Source organism: Sus scrofa, chromosome 17 (assembly GCF_000003025.6).
Source record: "Sus scrofa isolate TJ Tabasco breed Duroc chromosome 17, Sscrofa11.1, whole genome shotgun sequence".
In the NCBI taxonomy this organism is placed as follows: Eukaryota; Metazoa; Chordata; class Mammalia; order Artiodactyla; family Suidae; genus Sus; species Sus scrofa.
Window position 1 is genome coordinate 18,252,835 of NC_010459.5, and position 26,122 is coordinate 18,278,956.

The 26,122-nt window shown below is 44.5% G+C and overlaps 1 protein-coding gene across 15 annotated transcripts in view; it reads left to right on the top strand.

Annotated features, from left to right (window-relative positions):
• Positions 1-26,122, top strand: part of PLCB4 (phospholipase C beta 4) — a 486,557-nt gene that overhangs the window by 336,851 nt on the left and 123,584 nt on the right. For all 15 annotated transcript variants that reach the window (XM_021077453.1, XM_021077463.1, XM_021077457.1 and 12 more), the window contains 5 exons: positions 12,607-12,686; positions 16,811-16,864; positions 24,049-24,130; positions 25,245-25,345; positions 26,009-26,066. In XM_021077453.1, coding sequence (XP_020933112.1) covers positions 12,607-12,686; positions 16,811-16,864; positions 24,049-24,130; positions 25,245-25,345; positions 26,009-26,066 — 375 coding nt within the window. The remainder of the gene's footprint in view (positions 1-12,606; positions 12,687-16,810; positions 16,865-24,048; positions 24,131-25,244; positions 25,346-26,008; positions 26,067-26,122) is intronic.

Sequence of the window (26,122 nt, forward strand, 5' to 3'; positions counted from 1 at the left end):
AGGTCTCAGACATGGCTCAGATCTGGCATTTCTGTGGCTGTGCTGTAGGCTGGCAGCTGCAGCTCCAATTAGACCCCTAGCCCAGGAACCTCCATATGCCATGGGCGTGGCCCCAAAAAGACAATAAATAAATAAATAAATACATAAAGGGGTTCTCCTGTCGAGTGACTATGAGAAAGCCTTGTGGTTTGTTGGTTTTTGTTTTATTTTGTTTTGTTTTTGTCTTTTTGTCTTTTTAGGGCTGCACCTGCAGCATATGGAGGTTCCCAGGCAGGCTAGGGGTCTAATCTGAGCTGTAGCTGCCAGCCTATGCCATAGCCACAGCAACACCAGATCCTTAACCCACTGAGCGAGGCCAGGGATCGAACCCACAACCCCAGGGTTCCTAGTCGCATTCGTTTCCGCTTCGCCATGATGGAAACTCTGAGAAAGCCTTGTTTAGTTGTTGTTGTTGTTTTTATGACTCTAGCACTCTCAGAAACCATATTGTTCTTGTATCAGTCTTAGCAAGGAGGGGGCATAATTAGCTGTTTCCCAAAGAAACAGACATTGATTTGCTTATTCATTTATTTATGCTGTTGAAGGGACACAAGTTAAAATCTTTCAGAGCTATTGTTTTATAGGGGAAAAAGTAAGCAAATTATGTCATAGAGACATATTCAGCACAATATTTTTCAAGATATATCAAGACAGTGTAATCCAGTCGTTCACGTATTCATCTTTACCATAAACATGCTTTTCACTGTCCCTGTGTCCATACCTCATCCTTCTGTCCTCCCTGTTTTTCAGGGGAGGATGGGGGAAAGGTAGGATTTTTTCCAAAAATGATAGAAAATTAGATAATGAAACTCAAACCCATTGGTTTAGAGTCTTTTTAGGATCTGTTATCTTGAAAGTCCTTTTATTTTTTTATTTTTTTGTCTTTTTGCCTCTTCTAGGGCCGCTCCCTCGGCATATGGAGGTTCCCAGGCTAGGGGTTCAATCGGAGCTGTAGCCGCTGGCCTACTCCAGAGCCACAGCAACGCAGGATCTGAGCCGCGTCTGCAACCTACACCACAGCTCATGGCAACGCCGGATCCTTAACCCACTGAGCAAAGCCAGGGATCAAACCCACAACCTCATGGTTCCTGGTCGGATTCATTAACCACTGCGCCATGACGGGAACTCTGAAAGTCCTTTTAGTCTGTAGGATGATCTATAGACTCGATTGACCTGAGCTGAGAAGGTGATGTTGTCGAGAAAAGGGCAGCCAGAAGCTCCTTGATTGATGATACTTATTCCAGAGCCTCAGCAGGTGGCATGTGTCTGCCTGTTGAGTACTGTTCATTGTAGAACGGCTTCATTTGCCAGCATTGTCAACTGGTACATGTCAAGAAGAACGAAACCTTGGGGATCGTTAAGTACCTGGCGTCAGCCAGATACAACTTCATGAACACCTTTCAATCCACCACCCATTCACTCACCCCTTACCATCAGGATTTTGCAGATTTGACAGTTGAGACCAAAAATGCACTCTCCTAAACTGGTAGTTTCTGACCGGCACAAAATGATGCTCTTGGTTATCTTTGCACAACGCTTCATTTATTTTAGAGGTCTCCCTGTGGATGTCAAATAAGTGTTATGTAAAACAAACCAAATATCTCATTTTCTTTTCTTTTTTCTTTTGAGGGCCGCACCTGCAGCATATGGAGGGTCCCAGGCTATGGGTCAAATCAAAGCTACCGCTGCCAACCTATGCCAGAGCCACAGCAATGCAGGATCCGAGCCGAGTCTGCAACCTATACCACAGCTCACAGCAACGCCAGATCCTTAACCCACTGAGCATGGCCAGGGGTCGGACCTGCTACCTCATAGTACCTGGTCGGATTCTTTTCCGTTGTGCCACAATGGGAACTCCTCATTTTCTTTTTTGAATGATTTCTGGGGTTTGTAGGAAGGGAGCTGCTCCGTCAACGTGGAGGCGTTAAATAACCTCGTGGATTGTTTACTGTATGTTGTTTATATGAAGTCAGTAAGTACAAGTGAACGCCAGGCCTTAATGTATGCTGAGTGAATGTCTGTATGCGTGTCTGGATTCTTAGGCTGGGTCTGTGAAATAAACTGCTAAAAGACAAATTAGCAGGAGAAAAGGCATACAAATTAATTAAGCTTTCATTTTACGTGCACGGGGGCATCACAGAAAGAAGTGAATACCCAAAGGAGCAGTGAGATTTGAGAGTTTAGATAGCTTATTAGTTAATAGGGGAAGGAGAGGAGGCGAAAGGCCCTTAATGGGAAAGCAGGTGATTTGGAGGGAAGATAAACGGGCCTGTAGGAACCTAGACAGGAGATAATGATGGTCTGGTGACAATTTCTTTGGGTATGATGCCAACTGTTCATCTTCCAGAAGCGAAGATTAGTGTTGCTTCTGTGGAGGGGATTGATGACAATGGATTTCTGTTGAGAGGCTCTACTTTTAGGCTGATAAGGGATTTCAGGAATTCAGATGCCTTCCACTCAAAACAATCTTTACTCCAAAGTGGCCTATTTTGAGATGTCCTATTCTGATTCCCTTCAATACTATACTAATTGGAGTAGATATTTGGAATTAGATGTGGTTATTTGGGACCAGATTCTGTAGGTCCCAAGAAAATATTGTTAAGAGGGTACCAGGCTGCCACAGGAAGAATCAGGCTTAGGTGAAACAAAAATTGTCTCTTAGGAAAGGTAGTGAACAGAAACCTGTTTGGAATGGGAATTTGACACTTCAGCTTCTGAGTGATGACCAAGAATAGCACAGTGTCCCCTCCTTCCTTGTGACTATTTCGAGGTTCATTTTAACCTGGTGTTGTCAAGATAACCAGCCAGGCTGACAGCCTGTTTTGACTATCTGTGAGTGACTAAACTACTTTTGACTAGGAAAGTATAAATATTATCCAGGCTCATCCAGATCGATCTTTCAAACACAGCCACACACACACTCATATGTGGCAGCTCATTTCCTGCCCAAACACAGGTTCACCCTGCTCTGAAGGTGATTTTGGAGTCAGGGGGCACTTAATGCTTAATGCATTCCTCCATCTCCTTCAGCAACTTTACTCTGTGAGCAGAGAACTGCAGATGACAAACATGTATTTCTCAGAAGGCACACAAACTACGGCAAGAAAAAAAGCACGTTGCCCCTCTTGTCTCTGCTTAATTCTCCTTTGGATTTGATAATTTCATGAGAACTATTATTGACTTCCCTAGGGCTTTGAGATCATGAATGGGTTGTCGATCTACTGATTTTTTTTTTTATTTTATTTTACTTTTGCAAAACCTGCCTTGCTGTTTGGCCACCTATTTCAGTACTTTGCTATTGTGTGATTATCGAAGGCTCATTAGTTTAACCTTTCATCCTGGGTTTATCAGCTAGTTTCATCAGGATCACAAGCATAGCTCCTTTATTATGCATCAAATTCACTGTCTCCATTACTTGCCCTCTTTCTTTGAGACAGTAGTTAAGGTGACTTTCAGGCTTCTTTGCCTGATTTGTTCTCAATGTCATCACTGTCATGTCTGCCTGTTGGCCTTCTGTCTCATGGCCAGGAGGGATTTTTTGACACTGACATTGATCTCTTGCAAGGATGACACTTAGCACATGTTACCTGCACCTCTTTCTCTCCTTATTAGAGCCAAGAGAATCTAAGTGACATGAAAGATAAAGTTTGTTTTATTTTTCCTTTTTAATGTGATGTAAAAGTTGGTCTGTGCTATATAAACAAACATTTATAGACCTGCTATTTAATTTTAGAACGGCTTTAGCATCCCCAATGAGCACATTCAAAGGGTAAAATGTCCTTCCCTGGTAGCTCCGCGGGTTAAGGATCCGGTGTTTTCACTGCTGTGTCTGGGGTTGGATCTCTGGCACAGGAACTTCCACATGCTAAGCCCCAGCCAAAAAATAAAAATAGAAAAATAATGTTCTCAATGGCATCGAGAATGGTGAATCCTTTCCAGAGGTAAAAATGTTAATTTTTTTGTCAAGTCCTGCCGAAATCTCCAGCCTCTTCTCTCCAGCTTCTCCCGTGGGGTTTTCTGATTCCTGGGCCAGGCCCCATCTCAGACCCAAATACCATGGGGATGGAAGGTTAGGAGTGCTGGCCCTCAGCCTCTAGTCACTTCCCCACACTGTGCTGGCACCAGCTTTAGGGCTCAGGTCTGATCACTAGACATTTAGGGCTGTGAGTCACGGTCTAACTGTTGCTGAAATATCGGCTGCCTCTGTGCACCAATGCCGAATAGAAATGCGGAGGCAGAGTTGGAGGAAACAGAAAAAGTAGCTTTAATTGCCAGGCAAAGGAGAGCACAGCAGGCTAGTGCCTCAAGAACTGTGCTCCCCAGGGGTAGTGAGGAGTCTTACACTGTTTGAGGGGCAAGGTGTGATTGGTTCGTGGACACTTTTCTGACTGGTGGGTGGTGAGGTAATTGGAAGTCAGCATCATCAACCTCCTGTTTCCAACCGGTCTGGGGTCTCTTTGCTTGTGGGCAGCGTGCAATTGACTTCCTCCACCAGTGGTGGCTTTAGCGCCTACAAAACAGCTTCAACAACATGCCTCAGAATGTTATTTATAGTCTTTGAAGAACCGAAGATGCTTGACTTTGTTGAATGGCTGAATTATTATTCCTTTTTTCTCTTTGCTCTGTACTTTTTTTCCACTTCCCTGATTTTTTTGTTTGTTTGTTTTTTTTAAGGGCCGCACCCACGGCATCTGGAGGTTCCCAGGATACGGGTTGAATAGGAGCTGTAGCTGCTGGTCAACACCAGAGCCACAGCAACTCAGGATCCAAGGCACGTCTTCATCCTACACCACAGCTCACGGCAACACCAGGATCCTTAACCCACTGAGTGAGGCCAGGGATCGAACCTACGTCCTCAGGGATGCTAGTCAGATTCATTTCCACTGACCCACAACAGGAATTCCTCACTTCCCTGATTAAATTGGTTCTTTGACTAAAGTTTTTCTTTTTTTTTTTTCTTTTTTTTTTTTTTTGTGTGTGTGCCATTTCTTGGGCCACTCCATCGGCATATGGAGGTTCCCAGGCTAGGGGGCAAATCAGAGCTGTAGCCGCCGGCCTACACTAGAGCCACAGCAACTCAGGATCTGAGCTGCCTCTGCAACCTACACCACAGCTCACGGCAACGCCAGATCCTTAACCCACTGAGCAAGGCCAGGGATCGAACCCGAAACCTCATGGTTCCTAGTTGGATTCGTTAACCCCTGAGCCACGAAGGGAACTCCTGACTAAAGTTTTTCTATAGATAAAAAGGCAAGTGGAGGACATGAGTGGGGGTCCACTCTGGGAAGGCCTCACAGGCTCCTGCTCGGTTACATGACCCTGTTCCCCAGTTCTGGGAATCGGACATCTCTCTTGTTTCTGTACCAGATTAGTTAATAATGTTCTCCCAACAAGCCCAGGCTTTCCAGATCAGGACTACCCTGATTTTAGGCTCAGCTGTCTGTGAAAAGGGGTGGGGAGCTACTACTTATGGCAGGTTTCTGTAGGGCAGCCTCCTACTGCCTTATGAGAGCCTGGAACCTTGCCCACTTCTGGATATCTGGTGGCTGTGGGACATCCTTTAAGGCAACCTCCCTATGGCAGCCTACATTGCTTTGATAATGCTTGTAATTTTCTTTAAAATACTTTAGGGAGTTCCTGTTGTGGCTCAACAGGTTAAGAACCCAACATCGTGTTTGCCTCAGTTCTCTCAACCTGTAAGAGAAAACATGTTGATTCTACTTAGAGGATCTTGACTTTAGAATCTGAGCCATTGCCTATGTTCAATGACAGCCCGAAGCCCAAATGCCTTCCTAAAACATAGTTTCTTGTTTAAGATAAAGATATATGTATACCTCGGATATTATTAATCTGGAGATTTGTATATTGCAACTTTATATCCTAAGACCCTGTGAAAGGAAATCTTTACTTGAAAACCTTCATAGTCTGTCCCAGGCACATGGAAATGGGTCTTATCGCCCTTCTCGAATGCCCTGTAGTCTTATAAGAATTCACAGTACAGAAAAGCTGTATTTTGAATTCCATAAATTTCTGGCTTATGTTTGAGCAGATAACTCATCAAAGTTGACACTTGAAGAACACAGGGCTTAGGGGCACCAGCCCTCCCTGCAGTTAAAAATCTATGTATAACTTTTGTGTGTGTGTGTGTGGCCATACCCGAGGCATGTGGAAGTGGTGGTCTAGGGACTGAACCCACACCACAGCAGTGACCCAAGCCACTGCAGTGACACTGGATCCTTAACCTGCTGCACCACAAGGGAACTCCAGAAATCCATGTATAACTTCTAACCCACCCTCCATATCCACAGTTTTTCAGTATCCATGGATCCACTGTTCTATATACATGGATTCAGCCAACCACAGGCCATGTAGCATTGTCATGTTTACCATGGAAAAAATAATCTACCTATAAGTGGACCCATGCAGTTCAAACCTATGTTGTTTTAGGGTTGACTGTAATTAAGAAAGCAAATAGACACCTTAAGAATAACCCTGGAAATATGCCGACTTTTTATCTCCATTTACTTAAAAAATCCTGCATGGATTAAGATTTAGGAGTTACAGGTCCCAAGAAGTTCCTGTGTTGTAGGTATTTCAGATGCCCATGCATTGATGATTTTCACAGCTCATACAGGGAGAAGGTGAAAGTCACTACCTACAGCAGCTCACCTCCTTTAGTTTCCACCCTGTAACTTCAGTCCCCTAAACATCCAAGTTAGAACTTCCATTCTAGTGAGTACAGATTTTTTCAGCCCAGTTCAAGAAGGAACTGACAAAAACAAAGAATGATGGGGCATTGGAAGGCTCTTCCCAGGGCCCTTGCTCAGAAGACCAGGTATCCAAGCTAAGGGCACGTGGGAAGATTTGGCTCCCTTAGGAAACCACATCCACCCGGTTCCTCCATGGGAAGATGGAAATGACATGTGCACACTACTTACTGTATAGGATAATTAATAAGAAGCTACTGGGGAGTTCCTGTTGTGGCTCAGCAGAAACAAATCTGACCAGCATCCACGAGGACCTGTGCAGGTTCAATCCATGGCCTTGCTCAGTAGGTTAAGGATCCGGTGTTGCCATGAGCTGTGGTGTAGGTTGCAGAGGCAGCTCGGATCTGGAGTTGCTGTGGCTGTGGTGTAGGTCCAAGGCTACAGCTCCGATTCAACCCCTGGCCTGGGAACCTCCATGTGCCATGCATGTGGCCCTGAAAAGACCAAAAAAAAAAAAAAAAAAAAAACAAAAGCAAAACCTACTGTATAACACAGGGAAATCTACATAGTTGTTTGTAATAACCTGTATGGGAAAAAAGAATGGATGTATGTATATGACTGATTTGCTTTGTTGTGAGTCAGCTATACTCCAATAAATATCTTTGTTGGAGTCATGGCTACATAAGTATAAATATTTGTCTGAATTCATCAAATAATACACTTAAAAGGGGTGCATTTTATTTTATGCAAATTATATCTGAATAAAAATGAGCCAAAATTCATTGATTGAATTGCAGAAAAGAAAAAAAAAAAGCAAACCCAGCTCTTCCCAGTGAGAGGAGGTGCTTCAGCTGGGGTGAGCCCTCTTAACCTTGTCCTTCTCAAACCGGATCATGGGCACAACTCATCTTACCAAAAGTAGGTTCTGATCCTGTGGGGCCTGGGGTGAACCCGGAGATGTGGCATTTCTCATCAGCTTCCTGGCCATGTTGATGCCCTTAGTCACCCCTCTGAGTGACCCGGGTTTAGAACAGAGCTTCTTAAGAGTGAGTTTGCAAAAGAATCACTCGGGGAGTTCCCGTTGTGACTCAGTGGATTAATCACTCAGAGTGGCCGTGAAGGAGCAGGTTCAATCCATGGCCTCGATCAGTGAGTTAAGGATCCAGCACTGCTGCAAGGTACGGCATAGGTCACAGATGTCACTTGGATCTCGTGTCGCCTTGGCTGTGACATAGGTCTCAGCTCCAGCTCTGATTAGACCCCTAGCCTGGGAACTTCCATATGCTGCAGGTGCACCCCTAAAAAGAAAAAAAAAAAATCACCAAATATTTTTATTTTTTATTTATTTATTTATTTATTTATTTATTTTTATTTTCCCACTGTACAGCAAGGGGGTCAGGTTATCCTTACATGTATACATTACAATTACAGTTTTTCCCCCACCCTTTCTTCTGTTGCAACATGAGTATCTAGACATAGTTCTCAATGCTATTCAGCAGGATCTCTTTGTAAATCTATTCTAAGTTGTGTCTGATAAGCCCAAGCTCCCGATCCCTCCCACCAAATATTTTTAAAAGAAGAAAGGGAGACGTGCTCTGTGTAAATTCATTATTTTTTTGATATAGGTTTATTATGTCTATGTCTCTGTACATTTGGGGTTTGTCTTTTTTTCTGTAGAGAGTATTTATTTTTTAATTGTTTAATTTTTAATGCAATTTTTAATGGTTACTTTCCATTTACCGTGATTACAAAATATTGGCTATTAATTCCCATGTTGCACTTGAGCCTATCTTACACCTGATAGATTGCACCTCCCTCTCCCTGAACCGTGTCTTGCCCCTTCCCCCCTCTATAGGTAACTCTAGTTTGTTCTCTGTATCTGTAAGTCTGCTTCTTTTTTTATTATGCTACACATTTGGTTTTTAATAGGAAAGGGATTATCTTGTATGAGAGAGTCCTAGTGTTCAAGAGAGAAGCCCAGCTATTTGCCTGGAAAGTGGACACCACCTACATGCTGAAAATAAGTTTACAGAGGCCCAGAGGCAAGATAGGAAGCTCCCAGAAAAGAGTTAGGGGCGGTTCTGGTTCCTCCCTCCTTCCCCTCCCCAACCATCCAGCACAAGCAATGACCTTTCCTTAGAAGGGCTGAAATAAGCTTTAAGTTCATTTAGACAGAAATGGAAAAGGTTGAAAAATGAGAGAACACTCACCATAACAACCTGCCGGGAGGTGCAGGAACTGCCCCCTTGGACCTCGGAACCAAATTGTTCCCTGTGGGCTCGTTCCCCTGCATCCAGGCCACAGGAACCCATCCAGGACTTGCGTCCAGAAGGGAGGCGCCCTGTGTAGTAGCAACCATGGCCTGTGTCACTGTGGAGCCAGTGTGTGAGCTCAATGTGTGTCGGAGAATGATCTAGAAACACGCAACCTCTGGGGCTTGAAGATGTGCCTCTTGGAGGCATTATGTAGGCTATTAACATATGTGTTTATTCTATTCAGCAATTTAAAAAAATATCTAAGTCTGGTTTTTCTGATTATGTTAATCGGGCAACATTCAAAGAAGTCGATATGCATTTAGTTCGCCTCTGGCACAACTTTCCAACTAAACTCTGGGCTTCTACTGACACCTGCTGGCATTTCATCTCTTATGTGTTCAAACAAAAAAAGCAAACCGCTCAACATTTTTCCTACGGTCTTTTGGCCTTATTATGCCAGGTGTACATTAAGATAACAGACCAAAGGAAGGTGTGATGGGATGTTTCAGGTCATGGAAGGTGGTGTGTGGATAAGCCCTGAGTGCAAATTTCTCAGACGTGAAGGGCAGAATAACAGAGTTCTTGTTGCTTCTCTGTACTGCACCAGCTGTTCTGTGACCTTGAACAAGGCCCTGGACCTCACGTTCAGCATCACAAAGAACAGCAGCAGCAGCTGCTTTTAGGGCGGGTGGGGATCCTGGGGACATTTCTACTAACTAAAACACGCACAGCGTTACTGGTGTGATGACCCTCAAAGGTCACTCTCAGGGACCATCCATCACAATAAACAAACCCATTCTTCACCACATTCTATTTTTAAAAGATGGGTGAACGTCACAGAAACCTCCTCAAAGCCCAGTATCGCTGTAATTTATTTTTAGAAACAACTAAATTGGAATGATCAGTAAGCGCCAGTGAACAGTCTCAGAAAATTGTCCCCTTTTCGGCCCTAGGAAACCAGGGACTTTGTTTTGTGTTTTGGAACATGTAATATGCCTTCAACGCTTCCCAGTTAATGCCAACCAAATTATTTATGCTTTTTCTGTCTCTTCTTGGGAAATTGTGCGGGCCTGCGGTTTGTTAGGGCAGTAACAGGATATTTGATGGTCCTCAGGGAGTTAGAGTCCCATATTTATCCTGACAGAGGAAGTGAGGTCTGATGAGGAAAATAATTGAGGCATTTCTCTAATGCTACTATTTCACTGCTTCCTCCTCCCTCAGAATCCTGGCTTCACCATCATGCTTGCTGAGGCTTTCGATGCTGTTTACAGTCATCAAAAAATGGCCTGTTGTATTTGAGGAGGAAATTTTCCTCTTATCGCTCCCAAGTCCTCCTTCAGAAGGAGGGTTGGGGCACAAAGAAGAAAGCAGAACCTCTCTTGTGGACACCCTGGAATGACTACTAGCAAAACAAAAGCAAAACAGAAAAGAAGGAGTTCAGTGAGGCTGAGGAAAAGTTGGAACCCCTGATCACTGTTTGTGAAATTGTAAAATGGTGCAGCTTCGTTTCCTCAAAAACTTAAAAGAAGGAGTTCCCTCTGTGGCTCAGCAGGTTACAAACCCAACTAGTATCTATGAGGATGTGGGTTCAGTCCCTGATCTTGCTCAGTGGGTTAAGGATCTAGCATTGCCGGGAGCAGTGGTGTAGGTCACAGACGTGGCTCAGATCTGGCATTGCTGTGGCCGTGGCATAGGCTGGCAGCTGCAGCTCTAATGCAGCACTTAGCCTGGGAACTTCCATATGCCACAAGTGTGGCCCTAAAAAAAGCAAAAAAAAAAAAAAAGCAAAGAAAAACCGTTAAAAGTAAAATTACTATAGGATCCCAAAATTCCACTTCTGGGTATATAGCCAAAGAACTGAAAGTAGAAACTTGAAGAGCTATCCCTGCACCCATGTTCATAGCAGCATGAGTCATAATAGCCAGGTGGTGGAGGCAACACGGGATCCATAGATAGATAAAGGGGTGAACCAGATGTGATCTATACATACAGTGGAACATTCTTCAGCCTTAAGAAGAAAGGAAGTTCTGACACAGGCTGCAACACAGATAAGCCTTGGGGAGGTACAGTATGCTAAGTGAAATAAGCCACTCACAAGGGACAAATACTGCCTGATTCTACTTATATGAGGTACCTTCAGTAGTTAAATTCAGAGAAACAGAAAATAGAATGGTGGTTGCCAGGGGTGATGGGGAGAGGGAAATCGGAAGTTGTTGTTTGGTGGGAATGGAGTTTCAATTTTGCAAGAGGCCAAGAGTTCTGGAGATGGATGGTGGTGATGGTTGCACAACAATGTGACTATTACTTAAGACCCTGACCAGGTCACTTAAAAATGATCGATTTTGTGTTACATATATTATCTCAGAATTAATTAAAACCACACACACTCGTAGACCTGTCATCCCCTCTGGTCCTGGCAGTGATTTCGTCACTTGACCGTGTTACACCTGGTAATACTAGGCCATGCTGTCCAATGGAACCTTTTGTGATGGTAGAAATGTTCTTTATTTGCGCTGTCCCAGATGGTAGGTGCTAAACCCGTGGTGGGTTTTGAGCACTTGAAATAGGGTAAGTGCAACAGGCTCACCGAATTTTTTTTTTTTATTTGGTGTAAATATAAATAGCCACATGTGGCCAGTGGCTACCATATTGGACAGGACAGGTCGACGATGCATCTACATTACTGTCTATTCCAAAATATTTTCCCTTCCTCAGCCCAGAGCTACAGCAGTTAGACTATAAACCTAAGAAGGTAAGGTACTGCCTTGTGGGGGGGCCCAGTGCTGCTTGAACCTCCAGTATCAATTTGCAGCAAATCATTTCGCCAAGAGTGTGACTCTTTGTTTTAGCAACTTGGTATGGCATTCGCTGGCATCAGTTATTGGCCCCCAGGGCAGAATTGGCCTTAATTCACAGGCCAGCCTTTTCTAGTAAAATGCCCTTTGGAAACCCGAATTCCTTTCCTGCCACGCACAATCTTCTTCACTTTTCCTTGTAAATCCATGGAGTGGTGTTGTGAACCAAAGCTGAGGTCCAAGCCCTTATGCAGAAATTAGGCAGGCACGTCACTGTTTGCTCTGGGTACCCTGGCAATCGATGCAGATTTTACTATTTAAGGCTTTGCTGGAAAACATGGACAGGTATCATAGGTAACCGATTCTTAGATTGAAATAGAATCACACAGGGCAATGGATGAACCCCTAATGCGTTCATCCTCTAAAATGGGAGTAGCTAGGTATATCATCGCGAAGTGAATAATGTTGCTTTCGAAATAATTAAGATTGCCCGCAACTGAAAAGGGCTTCTGCTGAACCAGGCTGGAAATAGGAGGCGTAACAAGTCAATCAGGGGGCAGCATTGCTTTGTGACAACCCAGTGTTTAATGACACTGGCGATGCTGCATTTATCTTCTGGAAAGAATGAAAGCTGTTTATTAAAGCATAAAATATGAGCATGTGGAATGAGGATGGCTGTGTGGCAGGAAGGAGATAAAGTAGAGTTTATATTATTCTTATACAAAATAGATATGGGCTCTCTAATAAAAACCACCCAGTTTAGCTCTGGTGGATTTGCTCACCAGGAACACTTTCTTCTCTCTCTTTCAGCAATGGGTTGAAGGCCTGCGGTCCATCATTCACAACTTCAGGGCTAACAATGTCAGTCCGATGACGTGCCTCAAGAAACAGTGAGTTTTGTTTTCATGATCTTTTGTTCTTTTTTTTTTTTGTCTTTTTGCCTTTTCTAAGGCTGCTCCCACAGCATATGGAGGTTCCCAGGCTAGTCGGAGCTGTAGCCACCGGCCTATGCCACAGCCAAAGCAACTTGGGATCCAAGCCAAGTCTGCAACCTACACCACAGCTCATGGCAACGCCAGATCCTTAACCCACTGAGAAAGGCCAGGGATCGAACCTGCAACCTCATGGTTCCTAGTCGGATTCGTTAACCACTGCGCCACGACGGGAACTCCTGATCCTTTGTTCTTGGCTGTTATCAATCAGATGGTCAGATTAGGAGATGAGGGCTATGTAGATGGACCAGGCAGCCCCTCCCTTGTCTTCTGCTCTGTGCTCCTGACGTCGGAGGAGCTGTTGACCAATACACACCTATACTCGCTATGCCAGCTGGCAAGGCTTGTGTGATAAACCCCCAACCCAAAACCTTTTTGAACAGAATGGTTGATAGCAGAAAAATGCTGGATCCCTATTGCCCAGTGTCCTATGAGTTGTGAGCCCTGGCTTTTATGTCCCCAGACCAATTCTGCTGTGTGTCTGGGGCCATAGTTGGGTGCTGGTATAGCTGGAGGCTCTGTTTCATGTGACTAAGAAATGGGGAGTGTGGCCAAGAGAAGCGCATTTGCCAAAGCACCCATTGCTCCAGGGGGAAAGGAACACTGGCCCCAGAGACTCTTTAGCACTCCATTAGGGACCCAAAGTTACTTTTAAAATTTAGCAAGCAGGCTTCCTTACCCCCAGCTCACTTCGGAATTCTGAGGGGTACTGCGTGGTAGATTTTAACCCTACCAAGGTATTCTCTCAGGGTGACATGAGAGTTACTCACATTGAAAGCCTAGGAGTTCCCTGGTGGCCTTAAGGATCTGGCATTGTCACTGTTGTGGCTCTGGTCACTGCTGTGGTGGGGGTGCCATCCCTGGTCCAGGAACTTCTGAAGGCCACGGACCTGGTCAAAAAAGAAAAAAAAAAGTAGAAATTCTAGCAAAAGCCCACGTCAGCCTGTTTGAAACGCGTGATCTGTGGAGGAGTGGGGCCATCTGCTATCACAGAACCCTTGGCTCGCAGTTCTGAGATGCAGAAGAGAAGCACATTGAGAAAGCAGTGACAAGCCCACGTCTCTCAGCCAGGCCCAGGGCTAGCACAGGCCAGGGATCCTGGACTGTGGGCAATGGGAAGAGAGGTCAGTCCTTTGGGCATTTGGCTTCTTACCTCTTGTCCCTTTGCCAGGTGCTTTGAAAGCCTGGGGCTCTGTGCTATAAACCCCAGGTTGGCCACTTGGTTGCTGGGTGACTCTTGGCAAGTTCTTAGCCTCAGAGATGACACTGCTCATAAGATTCCATGCAGGGAGTTCCTGTGGTGGTGCAGCAAAAATGAATGACTAGCATCTATGAGGATGCAGGTTTGATCCCTGGCCTCACTTAGTGGGTCGAGGATCAAGTGTTACTGTGAGCTGTGGTGTAGGTCGGTGTAGGTGACGTAGGTATAGGTGGCGTAGACCAGCGGCTGTAGCTCCAATTCAGTCCCTAGCCTGGGAACTTCCATATGCTGGAGGCGAGGTCCTAAAAAGCAGGAAAAAAAAAAAGATTCCATGGGGATGCAATGAGGTCATGGAAAGCACCTAACCCAATGCCTGGATCCCCACCCCCACCCCCATTCAGTATTAGTTATTTTGACCTTTATGCCATCCCTCCAATGTTTTTCCCATTGTCAGAGGAGATAAGTTATTGGGTTCTGTTTTTTTGTGCAGCTGCTGCTGCTTCTCCTCCGCAGTTGCTGTGGCCTGTTTTCTTAAAAATAAAGAGCAGCCCAGTGGGTATCTGGATGTTAGAGAATCCCAGAGGATTGTAGGCTTTCGGCACTCCCACTTATGCCTGAGTGACCCCCATACTCATACTTGGACACCAGATCTTACCTGCCCTCATGGGTGTCCTGCCCAGATCCTTTTATGGAACTGGCGTCCACCCATCAACCACCTGCCGTGAGTGTTAGGTCACTAAGGCCTCACACCTGCCTGCTTCTCCAGAGAACTGCCCTCTACCTGCGGGGAGTCAGGGGGCCTGGAGATTACAGTCCTTCCTTGGTGTCTCCAGGGGAGCTGGTATCAAAGTCCACGGATGCAGGTCCCTTAGAGTTGGCCCTTCATATCCATGGATGTGGAGGACCGACCCTAAACTCCTCGCTTCTTCTAGAGGGAAGGCCAAGGCCAACAATAGGCTGAGACAGGATGCAAAAGTCAAGCCCCTTTGCCACCAAGTCTGGTGCACATCACTGTCTAGAGCTCCTCAAGGCATCAGAACAGAGCTCCAGCTGAGACCACAGCCTTTGTGTGACTGTCCTCCCCCCCAACCCCCACCCCCTGCCACCATCATCTCTCTGCTTCCCTTGCTCCTGTGGTCTTGAAACCATCCTCTTATAAGAAGTCACTGTGCTTCTGGAAAGCCTGACTTATAAATGCTCCCAAACCATCACCTTCTGCATATTGTTAGAATATTATTAACTGGAAGTGATGAGAATGGAAGTCAGTAGCTAAGAATAGTCTTGGCACAAAAGGACAAATAAATATTCTGGGTCCCCAGATTCCTGTTGCGATGCAGTAGAAACGAATCCAACTAGGAACCATGAGGTTGCGGATTCGATCCCTGGCCTCGCTCAGTGGATTAAGGATCCGGCATTGCTGAGAGCTGTGGTGTAGGTCAGAGACGTCGCTCGGATCCCACGTTGCTGTGGCTCTGGCATAGGCCAGCAGCTGTAGCTTCGATTTGACCGCTAGCCTGGGAACCTCCATATGCTGCAGATGCAGCCCTAAAAAGAAAAAAAAAAAAAAGTGATCTGGGTCCCCATGTGTCAGGAAAGCATGGATGTTGCTCACCATCAGTTTGAGTTGATGAACAGCCCCAGCCATGGCAAATTGGAGATCCAGATCCCTTTATGGAGCTAGCATGCACCCATCCGCAAGCCACCATGAGGGTTAGGTCACTACCCATGTCTCCATCTGCATGTCAATACCGGGAGCTGGGCGGGACAGAGGGAGTCCCAGGAGGGTCCCCAAGTTCTCAAGACAAAGCTGGCTAGTGTTACCATGCACTTGCATTTCTTACCCCCTGAGTAAATTATTAGAGCAACAATCAAGGATGAGACCAATCACCCAGTAAGTGCCTGCAGTTAATTTTGCTTAGTGCTAGCACCCAATTTTCTAATTCATCTAGGATTGCCAGATAAAATATGGGACTGTCAGTTAAATTTGTTTTCTTTTTTTCTTTTTTTCTTTTTAGGGCCACACCCAAAGCATGTGGAGGTTCCCAGGCTAGGGGTCCAATCAGAGCTACAGCTGCCGGCCAGAGCCAGAACCACAGTAACGCCAGATCCGAGCCACGTCTGCAGCCTACACTACAGCCCACAGCAATGCCAGATCCTTAACCCACTGATCGAGGACAGGGATCAAACCCGCAACCTCATGGTTCCTAGTCAGATTTGTTTCCACTGCACCACGACAGGAACTCCATGTCAGTTAAATTTAAATTTCAGGAGTTCCCACTGTGGCTCAGTGGGAACGAACCCAACTAGTATTCATGAGATTTAGGTTTGATCCCTGGCCTTGCTCAGTGAGTTAAGGATCTGGTGTTGCTGTGACCTGTGGTGTAGGTCACAGAAGAGGTTCAGATCTGGCATTGCTATAGCTGTGGTGTAGGTCGGCAGCTACAGCTCCAATTTGACCCCTAGCCTGGGAACCTCCATATGCCGCAAGTAGAGCCCTAAAAAAAAAAATTAAAAATTAAAAATAATAAATTTCAGATAAGTAACAAATAATGCTTTAGTATAAGTATGTCATATGCAATATTTGGAACATGCTTCTAGTAAAAAAAATTATTTATTGTTGATCTGAAATTCAAGTTTCACTGAGTCCTATATTTTGACTTTCTAAATCTGACAACAATAAATTCATCTCACAGTGTCTGATTGTCTCTGGTTTTCCGAATAAATGTTCTTTGTTTGAGTGAACTTTCTTTGAAAATTCTTAACCAGATTGAAGCTATTCCTCCCAAGAAACATTAAAACTGTTGTTACTGTTGTTTTCCAGCTGGATGAAATTGGCATTTATGACCAACACAAATGGGAAAATTCCAGTTAGGAGGTAAGTCGGTTATTCCCATCTGCTCTGCACAGCCTGGGTCCAGCCCTCAGGGAGACACCCAGGGGCACTTGTTAATTGCTTTAACTGTAGATACTTCTGGAAGCTTAGTTTGAATCACATCCTTATAGTCTGTGCTCAGTTTGTAAAAATCACTTATGGACACAAAGTCTCAGTTTTTTCCAGAATAGGTAGTATTAACTCTGAAAAATTAAAGAACATCTAAGAATGGAGCAGTGTTTTTTTAAATCTTCAAATAAGTGGGTTTTGGAGTTCTCATCGTGGCTCAGAGGAAACAAATCTGACTAGGTTCCATGAGGACGCAGGTTCGATCCCTGGCCCCACTCTGTGGGTCGGGGATCCGACATTGTCATGAGCTGTGGTGTAGGTAGCAGATGTAACTCGGGTCCCGTGTTGCTGTGGCTATGGTAGAGGCCAGCAGCTACAGCTCCAATTGGAGCCCTAGCCTGGAAACCTCCATATGGTGCAGTCCCCCCCCCCCAAAAAAAGACGAATAAGTGGGTTTGGGGGATTTAAATATCTTTCACTTACTTGCCCCAAACAACCACTAGCTAAAATTAAAGACATTTCTATCATTTCACCTACAGTAGAAGTGTGTGAGCACATCATAGGAAGTGTGATTCTCTAGACATTGCATCTTATTCTGGACTTTGCTGGTCCTCCAGTGCCCAAGGCGGGTGGACGCCCCTTGGCATCTGGGTGTGCTGTCACTGACACCACGTACCCATCAGAGCTGTCACTCACCCTGCCCAAGGTAATAGTGGCAAGGAAGAAAATGACAGTAAAGCCTGGGTGGAGTCAAGGAGGAAGATGAATGAGAAACGTCCTGCACACCTGTGCTTCAGTACTGAGGCTGACGTGTTTCACCCTCTGAGGATTCCCCATGCTCCCCTCTCCACCCCCTTTTTAAAGGTCATTAGGCTTGGCTTCTGGTTTGTGGGTCCAGTTGGAAGCTCCTATGATGGTAGTGGTGGGAATTTTGTTGTTGTTGTGGCCACCCTGTGGCATATGGAGTTCCTGGGCCAAGGATCAGATCCGAGCCGCAGTTGGAACCTATACTACAGCTGTGGCAATGTCAGATCCTCTAACCCTCTATGCCTGGCTGGGGATCAAACCTGTGTCCTGGTTCTGCAGAGAAGCCGTTGATCCTGTTGTGCCACAGTAGAAACTCCATTTTTTTTTTTATTTTCCTTCTCTGATGGGAATTCCTTACCCAGCTTCCCCAGTGTCTTTTTGATTGGTGTTTGTGTAAGTACTTCATGGAGATTCCAGTAGCTGGCTGGCCTCCAGAGCACCTGCTGCCCACATGAAGCCAGGGGTATATTCAGGGTCATGAACCTGAACCCCAACCGGAATTAAACATGAGTTCCACAGATGCCAACCCACTCTTCCCAGACTCTCCAGACATGAGTTCAGATTGATGTCTTCCCTGGACACTTGAGCAAAGGAGCCAGCCGACAGAAAACAACCAACAAAACCCAGTGCTGCTGGGTGGAATCGTGTCTCAGAACTGCTCTGTCTTTCAAAGATGGGGCAGACAGATCACCAGCTGCACAGCACTTGAGGGAATGCATTTGAGCATGGCTTCCTGGTCACGCTCAGCCATTTCTGACTCTCCTTCCCCTCCCTCTCGGCCCAGCCACTTCCTTCTGCCTCAGAGCTTCCACTCTGCATCCCTCTGAGAGCACCTTCATACTCCCTCAGCATCATTCTTTCACATTTAACAGGCCCCCTACAGGTCACCATCTTCCTTAATCCCATGTATTCTAAATGGTCATGAGCTAAAGCATCCATGTGACACAGCTGACACATCAATGAGACGACAAGAGGCATACACGTCATAAAGACCACAGTGGTATTTTTATTTAACCTTGTATTGAGGGCTTCCAGGGTGATAGACCTCATGCATCTATTGTGATCTTTACAAATCTATCTCTAGGATTCTCTGCTTTTTATTTAATAACTTTAATAACTTACTGACAAGTCGATTTTACATCGACTTTAGAAGTTTAATAAAAACCCTGTTAGCACCCATGACTGATAGTTGTTGGCAGAGCCACTTTAAATGGATCTTTATTTTATTTGAAAACCCTTTGCTCTTTGAAGCAATAGCAGCACAATTATTTTAGTATATCCCTGTCGCAACCAGTGCTGCAGGGCAACTGGAGAGCCTGAAACAGGGATGGCACGGTATAACAAAACACATAAGACTCTTACGTTTAGAAAGTGGGGGACCAAGAGGCACTCTGTTCCACAGAACAAAGGCCCTAGGCTTTAGCCCACGAGACTTTTATTAAGAAAGGTAATGGGATTAGTGGGGAAGGTGATGAGATTAGTATTAGTTTGATTAAGGAAGATGACAAGATTGGTGGGTAGGAACAGGCATAGCAATACAGAGGTTATCTAAGAGTGATATCAAAGAGGGTATTCTTAGGACATGGTGAAGCTGTTTATAGAATAACATGGTTAATGCATAAGTCCTTTATCTTGTCTTTGAAGAAGACCCTGTGCTTTAGAACTCTGCAGATAGTTGCCTTCTGCCAAGTTCAGATGTTCAGCGGTCTCCAACATCCTACAGCCATTGCCAAATAGACTGTGCCTTTTTATTTAAAAATCACAGAGTTCCCGGGTGGCTCTGTGGGTTAAGGATCCGGCATTGCCATTGCTATGGCTTGGGTCACTGTCTGTGGTGCAGGTTCAGTCCCTGGCCTGGGAACTTTCACATGCCAAGGGTGTGGCAAAAAAAAAAAAAAAAAAAAAAATCAGTATTGAAGTAATAAGTCCAAACTTAGAGAGCCCAGATAACAGGGAAGAACAGAACTGTAGGTTGGATCTGTTTTTCCATCCCTTGCTCTCCTGATGTTTCTTCTACTATAAGGTTCAGGAAATGAGCGAGGAGACACATAGAGATTATCATCAGAGCACTCCTGACTAGCAGTTCCCGTTTCATTTATACGCATCCCACTAATCAAGCCATTGTTCCACATACTTGGAAGCCTTTTCTGATTCCAAAGGTCTTTATCTAGCATGCTCACATACAAAATTATTAGCACCCCCTTTTTTGGAAGTAACTTAGATATTTTGTCATCTTCTTCAACTCTCTGTGACATGAACCCATTGGTGCCTGACAGTATTAACAGGTGTTGGACACAAGACATCTGTGATGATCTGGGGATAGTTTGTCACAGTCGATGGAGAATTGATCCCAAGCCAGCAAAAGCGGATAAATCTCCTGGTGGATGAGCTGCCAAGGGCCAGGTGGAAATTGCTCTGAATGTTTTAATGGAAATGAAGCGTAAACACTTGAAAGTGTCATTTCATCACTATCGTTCTGGAGTTTTTAAAATGGAAACTATTAGTGTACTGTGGGATCTGGCTCCATGGTCATTCTGTCACTTGAGACTGGCCCAGTGCTTTACCTTTAACCAAAATTTAATGTCCAGGAAGTTGCAGAAAGGATGAGTGAAGAAAACCATTGCCTCCCTCCTCTCTTCCTTTTGTACATAATCTTATGCAATCTCCTTTCCTCTCAGACTTACAAACTCACACTGAATTTATCTTCCCATTCAGACCAAAGCTTTGAAAGTCACTCTTTTTTTTTTTTTTTTTTGGCCATTTCCCATTTCTTTTTCCCCAACCTGGACTTGGGACCAAAGGCTATGACTAGAAGAAACCCCAAAGGAGACAGATGTGTTAAGAAGACTGAGACCTCAGGTGGGGTCATAACAGCCCAAGTCCCATTTAATTCATTCGTGTCTCCAGGCTCAGCCTGCCTATAGGAGGGTCTGGTTCTGTGGGGCCTCAGGTCATGAATCCTTACTGACATTTTCAGAAGATGGTATTCAGACCCTTAGATTGTAGACACTTTGAGGGCAAACAGAGTTAGACAGTCTTAGTTTCAAGGATCATTGCCATTTGGTTGCCTGTAACAATTCTCCTGGAAGAGGGAATTTAATCAGATAGGACTGAACACCACTTCAGGGTATTAGCATTTCCTTTGGCGAAGGTGGTATATTTGGATTCAGTATATACTCACTGAGCATGTAAGTTTATAAAGCACTAAGCTGTGCTCTGTGGGGCTGTGTTTATTAAGGGGTTGAGTCAGAGTTCCCATTGTGGCAATGAACCCAACTAGGAGGGCATAAGGATGTGGGTTTGATCCCTGGCCTTGCTCAGTGGGCTAAGGCTCCAGCATTGCTGTGGCTGTGGTGTAGGTCAGCAGCTGCAGCTCTGATTTGAGCCCTAGCCTGGGAATTTCCACATGCTGCAGCTGCAGTCCTAAAAAGCAAAAAACCAAAAACAGCAATATAAAGGGTTGAGTGAATTGCAGTCCCTTAAACACACTTTTCATTCCTCTGATGGTGTCTAAAAGCCCCCAGCCTGTGATGACTATGTTTCTCTCCAGACCCTGGTTAAAGGCTGAGTCTCTAGTGCTACTGGAAACTCAGAAAAGTCACCTTTGCACCACAACCGCCCTCAGCCCTGAGCCAAATCCATTTTGAGACCCAAGAATAACTCTGAAAGCTGCCTGGGGCGAAGGCCATAAAGGTGGGCCTCCTCCCACCTCACCTTCAGGGGAATGGTCCCTTGACTGACTTGCTCCTATTTTCTGTTGGGTTTGTTCTCTCTTAGGATAAAGGGAGCAAATCTGTGGTGAGGTTGCCCAGCCCAAGCCCGCTCGTGAACAGATGGCCCTGAGAATGGGGCCTTCTGGCCACCCACCGTGTCACCTCTTGCCTTTATTATCTCTGAACACTCATGCTTCTAACTTGGCCCTCAAGGATGTTTTCCCCTCCTTCCTGCCCCTGGGCACCCAGTTTTCTCCCTTTCCTTCCCTATTTCTCCATTTTCTACAAATGCTTGGACCTCCTGCTCCCACAAGATGTTCTTGTCCTACTCCCTTTTTCTAGGCACTTCCCTAGGCCCCAGCTAAGATTCTCTCCCTACATGCTCTTCTCTTCCTCCCTGCCCCACTCCTCCCCATACCAGGTTTTTAGAACAGAATGACTCAGGCCCTGACACCTGCTACCTTCACGACCATGTTGATCACTTTTCATCTCCTTTATGAATCCTGTTTAAACCTTAGAGAAGCTCGAGTTAGCTGAGATTCCCCTGAGATCACTGTGCAGAGTTTCTTCCTGATCATAGGTGTCAGACATGCTAGATCCTGCTGGAACCTGCAGCTCTCTTATTAACACATACTCTTTTTCAAAAAAGGCACACTGAATAGCTACTTTCCCCTACATTAGAAAGGGCAGATAAATTGCTTCTCAACTGAACTCAATGTATAAAAATTCCCTGAACTCTAATGGCGAAATGTGGACAGGGCATCCTCTGCCCTAGAAACCAATTCATTTGTTGTCATTCATACACATCAGCTTCACTGTGTCTGAGGATTTGTTAAAGAGAATTCTTATATTTGCCTTCCTGTATTTGAGTACAACTAGTCTCAAGCACTCTTAGAAATGTACCTCTTGAAGTGTTTTTGGACTGGGTATGAAACAAGGAAGCTTTGAATGAAAACATAGCTGATCATTTACCCAAAGCTAGTTCTTCTATCTTGAAAAGTTGCTCTCTGCACTGAAGTGATGCTTTCTCCCCCTTGTCAGGGTTATGGTCAGTGTTTACATCTGGAGCTTGCCTTCCACTTAACACAAAGGGTGGGGTGCATGGCAGAGTTGAGCACGTAGAGGCACGGGGCTCCCCAGGAAAGTGTCCCAGAGCCAGATGAAAGTAAGCCCTGTTTGCAAGTGGAGGCTGGAATTCTGATGCAGAGTTTAAGTGATGATGGTGATGAGTGACCTGGGCTTCCAATTAGGGAGTGAATGAAGGCTCTTGGGGACAGCTGAGACATGACTCATGGTCAAGTGTGGGTTCCAGATATTGAGTCTTCTAATCAATAGTGTTCATTCTGAGTGTCACCAATGCAATGATCAGAGTAGTCTCTCTCCTACTTTTATCATCACCAGGAAATGTTCCTTAATGTTATCCATTTAACTAGCCTTAATGCATACTGTACTAGTTCAAGGCACCAGCATTATTCAAAAACACTATGTCTCAGGGTAGTGCAACTGTAATTTTGAATAATTGTTCCACTTATTCTTCTCTACCCAGCATCTATGACTTGCTCAGTAAAGTCCCCAATCCTTGAGGAAGCTGACATGTCAGGGTAGCTCAAGGGTGTTTAGCTCAAAAAAACTATACAAATAGGAGTTCCTGTTGTGGCTTAGTGGGCTAAGAACCTGACTAGTATCCGTGAGGATTTGGATTCCATCCCTGGCCTTGATCAGTGGGTTAAGGGTCCAGTGTTGCTGCAAGCTGCAGTATGGGTCAAAGATGTGGCTTGGATCTGGTGTTGCTGTGGCTGTGGCATACATCGATTGGCAGCTGCAGCTCTGATTTGACCCCTAGCCCAGGAACTTCCATATGCTGCGGGTGCAGCCCTTAAAATAATAATAATAATAATAATAATAATAACAATAATACCATGATAATGCATGTCGGCTGCCATGTGAAACCAGGTAAGGGCGATCACAGGCCTGGGCTGAGTCCTAAAGAGCCTGCTTCCTTTCCCCAAGCCAACGTATTGTCAACTTGAGGTTTTATTCTAGAGTGTCCCAAATGCCACATTTCTTTTTCCTCAGAAAGCAATTTGATAGATCAAGTTTTATTATTGTTTTTGTGCCTCTGGTAGCCTGGGGATCCACTTGTCTTAGAGTCAAGTTAGAATTCCTACTTTGGTACAGTGGGGTCAGGGGCATCTCTGTAGTGCTGGGACACAGTTTCACACCCTGGCCCAGCACAGCGGGTTAAGGATCCAATGTTGGCACAATGGGTTAAGGATCCAGCGGCATTGCCACAGCTGTGGCGTGGGTCGCCACTGCAGCTTGGATCTGATCCCTGGCCATGGAGCAGTCAAAAAAAAAGAAAAAAGAAAAAGAAAACAATTAAAAGAAAAAAGAATCAGGTTACCCCACTAGCACCTTCAGCTCTGGTAACCAGAGGGCTGTAACTCATTTGGAAAGTGAAAAATACCTAGAAATGAAAAGTAATTTTATTTTCCTTTTTCATCACCTTTATCCCACCATCCCTCATTTTCCTGGGATCCTTGCACAGAGAAAACAAATTGATGGTAACTTTATTATTTTTTTTCTTTTCTGCCCTAGTATTACTAGAACCTTTGCATCGGGGAAAACGGAAAAGGTGATCTTTCAAGCACTCAAGGAGTTAGGTCTTCCCAGTGGAAAGGTATTCGTGAATTTCATAACGTATTTCTAAAACCGCTTGGCTTATTTATGTTCTCATGTAGTAAGAAAGATTATTTATACTAAACTGATCTCAGATTCAGAGTTAGTTTCAGTCCCATGCTGTATGGTTACTTTTTTCTTCGTTCTCTTTCCTTCTATCCTTCCTTATGTTTTCTGGGCATTTCAACCTGATGTTTTAAAATTCAGAGAATGTACTTTAAAATGTTTGGGTCACTCTAGGAGTTCCCGTTGTGGCGCAGCAGAAATGAATCCGACTAGTATCCATGAGGACTCAGGTTTGATCCCTGGCCGGGATCAGTGAGTTAAGGATCTGGCGTTGCCATGAGCTGTGGTATAGGTCGCAGACTCGGCTCGGATCAGGCATTGCTGTGGCTGTGGTGTAGGCCAGTGGCTAGAGCTCCAATTTGACCCCTAGCCTGGGAACCTCCATATATGCAGCTGGTCCAGCCATAAAAAGACCCAAAAAAAAAATTTGATGGATAAATTCACTTCTTCAAGACAGCTGTGCAATATTTTACAAAGCTCCTCTCCCCTAAACAAACCATGTGTATTTGTGACCCTCTGAATTTAAAATAGTTGTGATTCACTTGTTGATTGCAAGAAAGATGTAAGCCTGTCACTTCTCTAACAAATCCTATTTGAAATATAAATTTCAGTATGAAAATTGAACTCTTAGAAGGGCACCCGTATGTGGTCTTGTGAAAATTTACAAAATAAGTGTAAGAAAACATTGGGCTTGATTTAGTCAGCATCCCGTAGGCAGGCACTTGCTTTTCTCCTTCAAGGAGAGAAGTAAAAAAATGTTTCTTTATGTTTGTTCTGTGGAGTGTCTCCCAGAGCAAGGCCAGTGGCCGAGCTTAGAACAGGCAAACCATGGCTGCCTGGTGATTAGAAACACTGCTTTACACGAGTCTGTTCTAGTGGGTTGGCCAGTGGTGGGTGTGGACTTTCTGGCTTCCCACAGCAAGGATGACAGATGAAGGGCCTGGGATTCCAAGTAGTCATGACTTTGCTTCATGAACTTGTAGATTCTGTAGATCCTCTCAGGAGAGAAAAAAATGTACCATTTATGACATGCATCTTCTCTTTTACAGAATGATGAAATTGAGCCTGCAGCATTTACTTACGAGAAGTTCTATGAGCTGACACAAAAGATTTGTCCTCGGACAGATATAGAGGATCTTTTTAAAAAAATGTAAGTTCCATTTATGACAGTGTCACATCCATATTTTCTTGGGTTTGTTTAGATTTTATAAACATTTTTTGTCCTAATATTTTCCTATAGTTGTGTTAATAGTATCTAGGAATATCTAGTCAGGGTTACATTTTCACCCCTTTTACTGGTGTAAAAGTTCACTCTGATTTTTTTTTTGAGAAACTTTTACATAAGTTAGTTGCAGCACCTGGAACTCCCCCTCCCCCTCCCCCCCTCCCTTCCCCGCATTGGCTTTACTAACTACCTACAATGTTAACTTGCTCCTTTAGGTATTAACCCATTATGTGAACTAACTAGATTCAATTTGGAATGTTATTCTGTTATTGAAAAGTTCATTCATTCCAACAATTTCAAATGGATGACTTACATGTTGTTTTTATTATAATGCCTTTGGGTAAGGCCAAAGAAGAATTGCAGACATTTTCTGTGAGTGAGTGGGAGTGTTTTCTTAGCTGTTGTTGGGTTTTTTGGTTGTTCGGTTTTTTTCCTAATAAACAGTCTCTTGGCCAGTTTAAGAGTGCATCGCTACTTCAGAGTTAGGAAATAAGTTTAGAATTATCATCAACGAATGTCAACATGTAAATCGTACCTACTGTAGCATCATATACAAAAACTTACTTTTTCTAATAAATTTCTTTTCAGCAATGGAGACAAAACTGATTATTTAACGGTAGACCAATTAGTGAGCTTTCTAAATGAAGTAAGCTTTTTCATACATTAACTCCATCGATCTGTGTGCAGTGGCTTGCCTCCTAC